The 11,894-nt window shown below is 36.5% G+C and overlaps 2 protein-coding genes across 2 annotated transcripts in view; both read right to left on the bottom strand.

The window, feature by feature from the left end:
• The window catches only part of TMPRSS11F (transmembrane serine protease 11F), an 80,256-nt gene that overhangs the window by 1,982 nt on the left and 66,380 nt on the right, over positions 1-11,894 (bottom strand). Inside the window, exons 8-9 of the mRNA XM_017894847.1 lie at positions 10,475-10,734; positions 5,073-5,215 (exon numbers count right to left, since the gene is read on the bottom strand). Coding sequence (XP_017750336.1) covers positions 5,073-5,215; positions 10,475-10,734 — 403 coding nt within the window. The remainder of the gene's footprint in view (positions 1-5,072; positions 5,216-10,474; positions 10,735-11,894) is intronic.
• On the bottom strand, positions 8,359-8,928 carry LOC108543966 (putative synaptotagmin-14-like protein). Its single transcript, XM_017894848.1, has one exon. It carries the CDS (start codon positions 8,926-8,928, stop codon positions 8,359-8,361), a length of 570 nt encoding a protein of 189 aa, XP_017750337.1.

Here is an 11,894-nt window from a genome sequence, read left to right as displayed (position 1 = left end):
CTTTTTAAAAAAAAAAAAAATATATATATATATATATATAATAAGCCTAAAACAAACACGAAATTACTATTATGATAATTACTATGGTAACATACAACAGGGAAATTTGACTGATGAGGAAAAACAGGAGTTTCCCCTGATGAGTATAATTGAGCTGATATCTGAAGGAAGAAGAGCTAACCACAAGGAAATTGGGGGTTAGGTGTGTTATAGACAGAGGGAACAGTATTGCAAATGCTCTGTGGCATGAAGGAGCCTGGCAAATGCAAGGGTCTAAAAAAGGAAGTGGGTGGAGAGAGGAGTGTAAGAGGGGCAAATAGTGTGTGATGAGTCTGGAAGATAAGGAAAGATAAGTCCTTGTAGAGCCTTGTAGGTCTTCTTTAGAAGTTTTTGTTTGTATCTTAAGACTAAAGGTAGGTCACTGCAGTGTTCTCAGAGAGAGAGCTGACGTGATTAGCATTTCTTTAGAAATGGTTCTGGCTCTTATGCGACTAACACATGAGAGGAGCATAAGAATAAAAATGAGAAAATTAGCAAGACAGCTAGTGTAGTTGTCTGGTCAAGGGAGGAAGGAAAGGAGCATGAAAGAGAGGCAAGGAAAGGCAATGGAGAAATGGTGATGCAGAAATATTTAAGAAGGTAAAACACCCTATTAAGACTGAATCATGAAGAAGTGGAAAACCTGAAGAAATGGAAAACCTGAACAGACCAATAATAAGTAAGAATATGGAATCAGTAATTAAAAAATCTCCCACCAAAGTCAAGTCTAGGACCAGATGGCTTCACAGTTCAATTCTACCAAACATCTAAAGAAGAACTAATACCAAGCCTTCTTAAACTCTTCCAAAAAACTTAAGAGGGAATACTCCCAAACTCATTTGACAACGTGAGGATTACCTTGATACTAAAGCCAGATAAGGACACTACAAGAAAATAAAATTATGGGTCAATATTCCTGCTAAACATAGGACATAAAAATCCCTAACAAAATACTCCTGAACCAAATTCAACTAGATTAAAATAATCATTCACTATCATCAAGTAGGATTTATCCCTCAGATGCATGAATGGTTCAATATATTTGAATCAATAAGTGTGATTCATTACATTAACAAAATGAAGGCTAAAAACCATGATCAATTCAACAGATGCAGGAAAACCATTTGACAAAAGTCAACACATTTTTGTAAGAAAAGCTCTCAACGTAATAGGTATATGTCAAACACAATAAAAGCCATATATTGGCTTTTATTATTAAAACCATAGTAAAATGTTTAAAGTGTTTCCTGTAAGACCAGGGACATCAAAAGGATGTCTACTCTGATTTCTTTTCAAAGCAGTTCTGGAAGTTGTCACTAGAGAAATTGGGCAAGAGAAAGAAATAGAAGACATTCTAATAGAAAAGGAAGAGATGAAATTGTCTTTGTGTGTTGACAACATGATCTTATAGATAGAAAACTCTAAAACCAACAAAAAGTTGTTAGAAGAGATAAACAAATTCAGTAAGTTTGCAGAATACAAAATCAATATACCAAACTCACTAGTATTTCCATATACTAACAGTGAGCTATCTGAAAAGGAAATGAAGAAAACAATCCATTTACAACAGCAACAAAATATAAAATACTTGGGTGTAAATTTAACTGAGGAGGTGAACACTTTGTATACTGAAAACTATAAAATATTGAAGAAAGAAGTGGAAGAAAACACACAAAAATGAAAACATTCCATGTTTATGGATTGGAAGAATTATCATTGTTAAAATGTTCATTAAAATGTTAAAATTATCATTGTTAAAATGCAATCCCTACCAAAATTCCAATGCCATTTTTCACAAAGAGAGAAAACAATCCTTAAATCCATATAGAAGCAAAAAAAACCTTGAATAGTCAAAATAATTTTGAGCAAAAAGAACAGACCTAGAGGCATTAGACTACTTGGTTTTCATAATGTCTTATAAAGCAATTGTAGTCAACATAGCATATTACTGGCATAATAAAAGACTCATCAACTACTGGCATAGAAAAGAAAGCCAGGAAAAAAAAAAAAAAAAAACCCACATATTTATGGTCAATTGATTTTTTGACAAAGATGCCAAGAATACACACTGAGGAAAAGATAGTCTATACAATAAATGGTGCTGGGAAAATTGGTTATCTATATCAGAATAATAAAATTAGGCTGGGTGTGGTGGCTCATGCCTGTAATCCCAGCACTTTGGGAGGCTGAGGCAGGTGGATCACTTAAGGTCAGGAGTTCAAGACCAGCCTGGTCAACATGGTGAAACCTCATCTTTACTGAAAATATAAAAGTTAGCCAGGTGTGGTGGCATGTGCCTGCAGTCCCAGCTACTCAGGAAGCTGAGACAGGAGAATAGCTTGAACCTGGAAGGCAGAGGTTGTAGTGATTTGAGATCGAGATAGTACCACTGCACTCCAGCCTGGGTGACAAAGCGAGACTCTGTCTCAAAAAAAAAAAAAAAAAACTCAAAATGGATTAAAAACCTAAACTTAAGACCTGAAACTATAAAACTACTAGAAGAAAACAGAGGAAATACTCCATGACATTGGTTTGAGCAAGGATTTTGAATATTACCTCAAAACTCAGGCAACAAGAGCAAAAATAGGCAAATGAGATTTCATCAAACTGAAAAGCTTTTGCACAGCAAACAAACAAAACAAAACAAAACAAAATAAAGTGAAGAGACAACTCACAGAATGTGAAAACATGTTTGCAAACCATATATTTGATAAGGGCTTATATCTAAAATATATAAAGAAGTTAATTAACACAATAGCAAAAAATAAAACAAAACAAAACTTAATTTTAAAAAATTGGCAAAGGACTTAGATACCTCTCAAAAGAAGACATACAAATGGCCATCACATTCATGAAAAAAAGCTCAGCATTACAAAATCATTAGGGAAATGAATTTAAACCACAAGGAGATACATCTTTACTCCTGCTAGAATGGTTTTTATAAAAAAGATGAAAGTCAAGTATTGATGAGGATGAAGAGAAAAGGGAACCCTTATACACTCTTGGTGGAAATGTAAATTAGTACAGATATTATTGAAAACACTATGGAGGCTCCTTATAAAACTAAAACAGAACTATCATATGATCTAGCAACCCCACCTCTGGGAATATATTCAAAAAGTTAAAATCAGTATGTCAAAGGAATATCTGTGCTCCCATGTTCACTGCAGCATTATTCACAATAGCCAAGATTTGGAATCAACCCAAGTGTTCATCAATGTGTGACGAAATAAAGAAAATATGGTATATTTACAAAATAAATATTATGCAGCCATAAAAAGAATAGATTCTGTCCTTTGGGACAACATAAATGAATCTAGAGAACATTATGCTAAGTGAAATAGGCCAGGCACAGAAAGACATATACATCATTTCACCTATATGTGCAATCTAAAAATGTTGGATTCATAGCAGTAGAGAGTAGACTGATGATTATCAGAGTCTGGGTGGGCCTAGCGGGGTGGAGAGTGAGGGAAGGGGGAGTTGCTAGTCAGAGGGTGCAAAGTTTCTGCAAGGAGGAATAAGTTTTGAGATCTACTGCAAAGCAGGGTGACTATGATCAATAATACTCTATTATAGACCTCAAAATAACTAAGAGAGTAAAATTTAGATGTCTATCACAAAAAAAGTTAAGTGAGGTGATGAATATGTTAGTTTTACTTAACCATTCCACATTGTATACATGTATCAAATGTCACATTGTACTCCATCGATGTAATACAATTATGATTTATCAATAAAAAATAATAGTGAAATCTGAGCTGGAAAAGTAGAAGATGGAAGAAAGGAAAGGATTAATGAACTGTGAGAAAACAGAGGAATCAATGGACAATAGGTGTCTATGAAGTTGAAAAAAGACTGTTTTTCATTTAGTCAGTCAACACATATTTTCACCAGTCTACTTCAGGTGCAGTAAATAAAATAGATTAAAATATGTCTTCCTTCATGAAGCTTACATTTTAGTTAATGCAGAAATAGGCAATAAGCTAGATAAATAAAAATACTGCGTACTGCATGGTGACAAAGCCTAAGGAGAAAAATAGAACAAAGAAAGGGCACAAGGAATGTCCGCGTAGGCTGTGCATGTTGGGAATGAGAGTTGGTAGACTAGAGTATAACATAGTAAGTTTATCTAGGCAAGCAGTAGTTAAAAAGCAAGGGGGAAACACTGGGGATAGGAGTCAAAAGGAAGATGTAAATAAGCATTTTTGGAGATGGAGCAGTTTTTGATAACAAGGCCCATAGTGTGACTCTAAGAGGAAGGTGTGAGGTGGCTGAAGAGTATAGAAGATCACTGGAGTAGAGGAGGTCTAGGAACTAAAAGTCCAGCATTTAAACAGGTCAATGTTGCTAATGCAGGGCTACTGCAGGCCTTTGCAGTAGATCTCAAGATCTACTGAAAAGAAAACCTGTTTCAGGTGTCGCTGTCATTAAAAAATGCAAGGGGTAGCCGGGCGCGGTGGCTCAAGCCTGTAATCCCAGCACTTTGGGAGGCTGAGACGGGCGGATCACGAGGTCAGGAGATCGAGACCATCCTGGCTAACACGGTGAAACCCTGTCTCTACTAAAATACAAAAAACTAGCCGGGCGAGGTGGCGGGCGCCTGTAGTCCCAGCTACTCCGGAGGCTGAGGCAGCAGAATGGCGTAAACCTGGGAGGCGGAGCTTGCAGTGAGCTGAGATCCAGCCACTGCACTCCAGACCGGGCGACGGAGCAAGACTCCGTCTCAAAAAAAAAATGCAAGGGGCGAAGGGAAATGACTGGGAGGCTGGGGGATGAATAAGTATAATTATGATATTGCTTTTATCTCATTACATTAAATGAAATAATGTATACAAAGTGCTTAATTTTTGGCTTAGCATATATTAAACACTCAATACAATTATTATTATTGTTATGATTATTAAATAAACTCAGTTCTTGGTGTAAGAGATGCCATTTTTTTTTTTTTCTCCTAGGTAAAATATATGCCAAACTCAGAAATAGCTAATGGAAATTTTCCCCACAAACTTTTGGCTTTACTTTAAGCATACCTTACATGCATCTATTTTTCCTTCCATGAATCCAGCACATAACATTCCTGGAGTTATCAGGCCATCATACACATCCTTTCTGTTACACAAATCAGTACTTATGGTTTCCACTCTGGCTTGCCGAAGTTTATTTTGTATCGGTCCTATTGCACAAATGGACAAACAAATAAACGATATTCCTCAAATACAATTGTATCTAAGACATAAAAGACACATAAATTGTACATTTTATATTCTCAGTAGCAAAAACCAAATATTATTTTATTAACATTAGGTATCATCTTATTTTCTATGCCATAAATGTCTACATGCAAGGAGCCATAAATATACATGTCCCAGTATTACATCACATTTGTAGATCTCTCAAGGATATTAGGAGCCTTAAAACTACATGTGAAATATTACATATGCATGCATTTTTTTCATGAGGAAAGGGTCCGTAGTCTTCATAAGATTCTCATAGAGGTTCATAACATTGGTCTTGCCCAGCTGCCACATTTTCCGTATAAGGAAACCATGGCCCCTGGAAGTTCATTGACATTCCTAAAGCTATTCAAGTAGAAACCAGGACACAGCTGCACAGATCTCTTCACCCTACTCTACTCTGTCATGTATTATTTAGGGGTGTCTCACTGATCTGATGACAACACAGAACGGGGCTGGATGTTAGGAGGAGAGGATACTGCCTAGTTGAATACAGAAAATAAGTAGTTTAGGGCTCCGGGTTGAAGCTATTGGTGAGTAGCCCTGTGCTAGCTGTAAGAGACTTTTAAGAACCTCTCACAAAGCCAAGTTGGATATGCATGGAGCATTTGGAAAACTTTTCATATAATAAAATTTGTCAAAAAAAAAAAAAAAAAACTAGATTAAGATATATTAGCACTAGTTGACTGGGCGCGGTGGCCCACGCCTGTAATCCCAGCACTTTGGGAGGCCGAGGCGGGCGGATCACGAGGTCAGGAGATCGAGACTATCCTGGCTAACATGGTGAAACCCTTCTCTACTAAAAACACACACATTAAAAAAAATTAGCTGAGCGTGGTGGCGGGCGCCTGTAGTCCCAGCTACTCAGGAGGCTGAGGCAGGAGAAAGGTGTGAAGCTGGGAGGCGGAGCTTGCAGTGAGCCTAGATCAGGCCACTGCCCTCCCGCCTGGGCGACAGAGCGAGACTTTGTCTCAAAAAAAAAAAAAAAAAAAAAAGATATATAAAAGATATATTAGCACTAGTTTTTGTTTTTTTGTTTGTTTGTTTTCAGGATATCCTTGAAAGAAACTTGTCTCTCTCTCTCTTTTCTTTTTTTTTTTTTTTTTTTTTCAGGTTCTAACTTCTTACAGTTTATTTGAAAAATATCTGGAAAAAGCCTGGAGGAACAATAAATTGAATTTTTCCTTTTAATGCACCCGGGGGGGGGGGGTGGAACACACATTCTCAAACGCTCATGCCATCCCGTAAGTAAAGCTTTTGTATTTTTCGTAAATTCATGCAGTGGATGAATGCAGTAGAGCTGCCATGTTTAAACAAAAAAAATACAGAGTATCACCACGGTCTTCTTTGGATTTCTTTTAGCCTTCGGTATATGCCAAGCTGAAGTAAGCTATGTTTTGTAGGCATTACATAAACAAAGTAATTGCTTTGTTATTATGGTAATACAAGTTCTAGTTTAAATAATTAATAGCACTTAGTTGGGACTAGGAGGCAATGATAGTACTGCTTTTTAGTATACTGATAAATAGTATGTTTTTGATATTTTAACTAGAAGAGGAGAAAAAAAACTATTTTTAATTGTATTATAAATACATACCTGATAAAGTATATGCATAAAATGATATATTAGGTAGAAGAAAAATTAAAAAGAAAACAGCCTATAAGATTCCTGATAATTAGAGTTCGCTTAAATATAAAAACAAATGAAAGTTACCTGTCATTTAAAAAATCAGCACATTATAACAACTTTACATATCTCAGATGGAAAGTAAAGATCTTGTGGCGAGCACTGTTCTGAGGAATCGTTACCTTTACAAAAATGAAGGCTTAATATTTGCAAATAAAACTTTCAAGCTGTATTGAGCAAATTTAACTTACATGAAAGGCACAAGATAACATCACGATTGAAGAAGCTTTATCTGTAAGTTTCTAAGTTCTAGTCACAAGTTACTGGAAACTTTACAGGAATCACAGAACTGTTTTTAACACGATTTCCGATTCCATACTGAGAAGCTGCAATACTCTTTATATCAGAAATATAAATGTGGAAGTAAGAGTGGAGATTTAGAGAAGAGGACAGTTTCTTATTGTTGGATGCTACCGCTTTACGCAGTGTTTGGTTACTCAAGCAAGAAAGTTAAAATTGAATTATTTTTCATATTTCTAAGCAGCTTATCTGCTGTATTTTCAGTAGTTTGTAAAAAAAAACGTCTTTTCACGTTACTGCAATTTTGAAGAGTCAATCACTGAAAGAAATTTTAAAGTAAAGTCCTGCTCTACTAGCTTCCTACATTGGAATACAAGAATACAGGAAGTGCTTTCAACAGGAAGTTACATAGTTCTACAGTACAACCTGTCTAAAAGACTTGCAAGGGACCAATACAGTGACTTTATCTCTTCAGATCAGGCAGAAGCAGAGGCAAATGAAAAATGATCTTTAAAAAAAATAACATATTGAAAACATTCCTGTATGAAAATGAATATTTGTTTGCACTTAGATTTAGTGCTATAGAGAGGAACTGAGGCACAATGAAACTAAGTGCACAAAGGGAACATGTCTGAAATAAAACAATTTTCAATGTGACTGAAACTCTTTGCCATTAGATATGACTTATGATAGGGTTGGAGAGCTACTTTTTCATATTAAAGAACATTACAAACATCAGAGACTGGCCAAGCTGTGTTTTATAAATAATATGTAGGGTGATATTAAAATTATATTGCAACTAAAATTCTGGTTTTAAAATCACTTATAATTTTGATTTTCATAAAAGTACTGGCTCTTTTGCTAAGTTAAAATTAACTTCAAATCAATAACATCTTATTAAATTTCTGGAGGACTGTTAGTTTAGCAATGATAATGTACATTTCTCAGTTTCCCAAACAAGCTCTACCAGATACACATATTTTCTTCATTTATGTCAGTATGAGATGTTCTTTCCATAGAATTTAAAGCATTTTTCGAAAAGGTTGAATATGATTCTTCAAAGAACAGCTCTTCTAATGGCGACTTGGTAGAAACAGTAATGTTGTAATTGGAAATATGTTGCCTTGGATGATAATTGTTTGCTTATTCTATTCATCATGACTCTAGCAACGCATGCCATCTACGTACTTGCTGTCCTTTTGACTCTTTCATTTCAGTCCAGTGATTGAGTTCTTCTTCTCCAGAGCTGTTGAGACCTAAAGAAATCCAGCCTATCATCTCTTTACTTCTCATGCTGCATTTGTTATACACAGACAGTATGAGTGTCACATCAGAAAGCTGAAATAGGGCCTCTTGAAAAACAAAAATTTCCTTGTACACTGGATTTGGCTGCCCTTTGCAGATGGGTATCTTGCATTTGGGCATCTCTTGATCCATGGATTTCAGCAGAGTTAACTTAATATATGCGTTGGGAGGTCTATTTGCTGCCAAATTTTTGAAGTGGCTGCCTTTTATCACTTCTGCTGATAGTCTTCCAGTTGTGGCATTACAAAGCAGGCTAATGAGAATTTCTGGAACTGAGCCGTGTTCAAGAGACTGACATGAGGATGTACTTTCACTACATGACATTTCTGACATTCTCATTTGGGAGTCATGGCCAAATTTTATCTTGTGAATTATTCCTTGTACTCTATTCTGAACCAAGATCTGGAAGCCCTCCAACATTTTCAAAATAGAATTGCTTATTAATATAGAGAAAAAGAAGCAGCATCAAGATAATACCCCAACAGCTGACAAAAATCCAATTGCCTCTGGAGATACTTTTCTAAAACAGGTAAGTTCATGAACTCTACATGTTCTTTCTCCACCTTCAATTGCCATGATGTGCTCGCCATGGAACGCACCAATTGATGGTGAAACTTAAGTATTTTTTATTTCTCATTAAAACATTCAGTTAATCTCTTTTTTTTTCTTTCTTTCTTTCTTTCTTTCTTTCTTTCTTTCTTTCTTTCTTTCTTTTGTTTTGAGACGGAGTCTTGCTCTGTCACCAGGCTGGAGTGCAATGGCACAGTCTCGGCTTACTGCAACCTCCACCTCCCAGGTTCAAGCAATTTTCCTGCCTCAGCCTCCCAAGTAGCTAGGACTACAGGCATCCACCACCATGCCTGGCTAATTTTTTTTTTTTTTTTTTTTTGTATTTTTAGTAGAGAAGGAGTTTCACCATCTTGGCCAGGATGGTCTTGATCTCTTGACCTCATGATCCCCGACTCAGCCTCCTAAAGTGTTGAGCTATCACATCTGGCCTAATCTTTCTCTTTAAAATAGAGTGAACTAGTACCTAGAAATCTTAAGTTCTGGTATTTAATTTATACAATTACTAGACTTGATGTCTTTTAACACCTCTAGCAGGTTGGACACAGGAAAAAGACACAGATTTTATTAACTAACCAAAAAAAATGCTCAAAATATTTACAACCCATTTTAATGTTTATGACCATCATAAATTCTCATATAATGAGAAAGAATTAAAATAAAGGAAAAAGCTATCATTACATTTGTGATTTAAAGTACATGCTGAGTAAAATAAAATACATGTGACTTAAAGTATATGTAACATTTATATCCAGGAAAGACAAAATTTGTGATTACTTACTGCCTTGAACTCCCGTAGTGTTCTGTCCCTTCTTATATTACCTGATGTAGCTGTTTTTTTCCTTCTATATTAGTCTCTTTCCCTGACTTTTTTTTTTTCCACTGCTCCAATTGTGGAGATTTCTTTCTTCTTTTTTTTTGGAGACAGAGTTTAGCTCTGTCACCCAGGTAGGAGTGCAGTGGTCCGATCTTGGCTCATTGCAACCTCCGCCTCCCAGGCTCAAGCAATTCTCCTAACTCAGCCTCCCAAGTAGCTGGGATTACAGGCACACACCACCATGCCCAGCTAATTTTTTTGTGTTTTAGTAGAGATGCGGTTTTCATCATGTTGGCCAGGCGTGTCTGGAACTCCAGACCTCAGGTGATCCACCTGCCTCGGCCTCCCAAAGTGCTGGGATTACAGGTGTGAGCCACCATACCTGGCCACCACTGCTCCAACTGTAAACTCAAAGACAGGACCTGATTTTTACTTTTTAACCCCCAGTCCCCTGTTCTGCCCAAGCCCACACACATTGAGAAGACCATTACTTTTATTAAAAGCTTAAGAAGGATTCCTTTAGATAGCTCGTTTGATCTTAAGACATTTTTGTGATAAGAAAATTACTTTGAAACTACTCACCATCATCTACAATGGATCCAAATCCTGTGACAAACACGCTTGTTTTAGGTGGCAACTTTATAGACGAATCTGGGAGGCAAACTCTCTGGACTGTATTTGAAAACTCAACTCTAGTAGTGAGCTGAGCCAAAGCAATGTCATTTTCATTTGTTTCTCTATGGTAATTCTCATGAAGAATAATTTTCCTCAAATTTCGTTTCACTGCGGGTGGTGTTATAGTTGTACCAAAAGTAGCAATCCATTGAGTTGGGTCTTTATTTCTGCAAAATATTAAAAAGTAATACTTGTGATGCTTGTCTTAATTCTGTAAAAAAGAATGAGACTGTATTACTTCCCAACTATCAGTATTATGCTCCTGAAACATCCTCTTGGTGAGAAAATTTGTAGTTGATAACATAATAGGAAAAAAATAGTTCTTAAAATTACTACAATTAATTATGTACAAATAATTAATAAGTATGATTAATTTCCAATTTTTAAAGTTCTTGCTAGGAACTCTTCAGGTTCTCTTTTTTTCCCTAATTTCAACAAACTGTGTAGAAATTAATTTTGATTTGTTTTGGATAATATACATACTAAGAGGCATTTTCTCTCCATGTCACATCTTCCACTCATTCTTATTTTATGACTCACTTGTTGGTTCTTATTTTACTGGGTTTTACTGTGATCTTTGAAGTGAAGTGTAATTTGTCTGCTTTGCAAACCTTCATGTATACACAGGGTTTTTTCTCCACCTTATGCCCATATTCCTCCCTGATATACAAGGACGAAGTAATCCTAACTCAAATTCAGCTCCCACCACCCATGGATCTGGCCTGGTCAGTCCCTCTTACTAGACTTTGAGTTCTCCTTTCACATAGATGCTTTTCTCTCCCACAAGGTTTATATCACCAGCAAATTCTACCTAGTACTATCATCTCTTTACCTCCTTATGGTCCTCCAAAGCCTAGTTCCTTCTTTTTAAAGTTATCCTCATCCTGAGTGACTGGAAATATAGAGTAACTTAAAATTCTATGGGTGAAGAAGAATTACTATGTTGGTGAATCATCGACCTTTAAATGTAATTTTAAAAACCTGAAAGATCAGTGTTTTCCTAAGTGCTGCACTTCTCTAAAAATGAGCAGGCAGAGGCCGGGTGTGGTGGCTCATGCATGTAATCTCAGCACTTTGGGAGGCTGAGGTGGGTGGATCATGAGGTCTGGAGTTCAAGACCAGCCTGACCAATATGGTGAAATCCCATCTCTACTAAAAATACAAAAATTAGCCAGGCGTGGTGGTGCACACCTGTAGTACCAGCTACTCAGGAGGCTGAGGCAGGAGAATTGCTTGTTGAACCCTGGAGGTGGAGGTCGCAGTGAGCCAAGATCGCGCCACTGCACCCCAGCCTGGGTGACAGAGCGAGACTCTGTCTCAAAAAAAA

The sequence above is a fragment of the Rhinopithecus bieti genome, unplaced genomic scaffold (genome assembly GCF_001698545.2).
Source record: "Rhinopithecus bieti isolate Rb0 unplaced genomic scaffold, ASM169854v2 scaffold_25807, whole genome shotgun sequence".
NCBI lineage: Eukaryota > Metazoa > Chordata > Mammalia > Primates > Cercopithecidae > Rhinopithecus > Rhinopithecus bieti.
The sequence above is the reverse complement of the archived record's forward strand: the minus strand, read 5'-3'. Positions and strand labels throughout refer to the sequence as shown.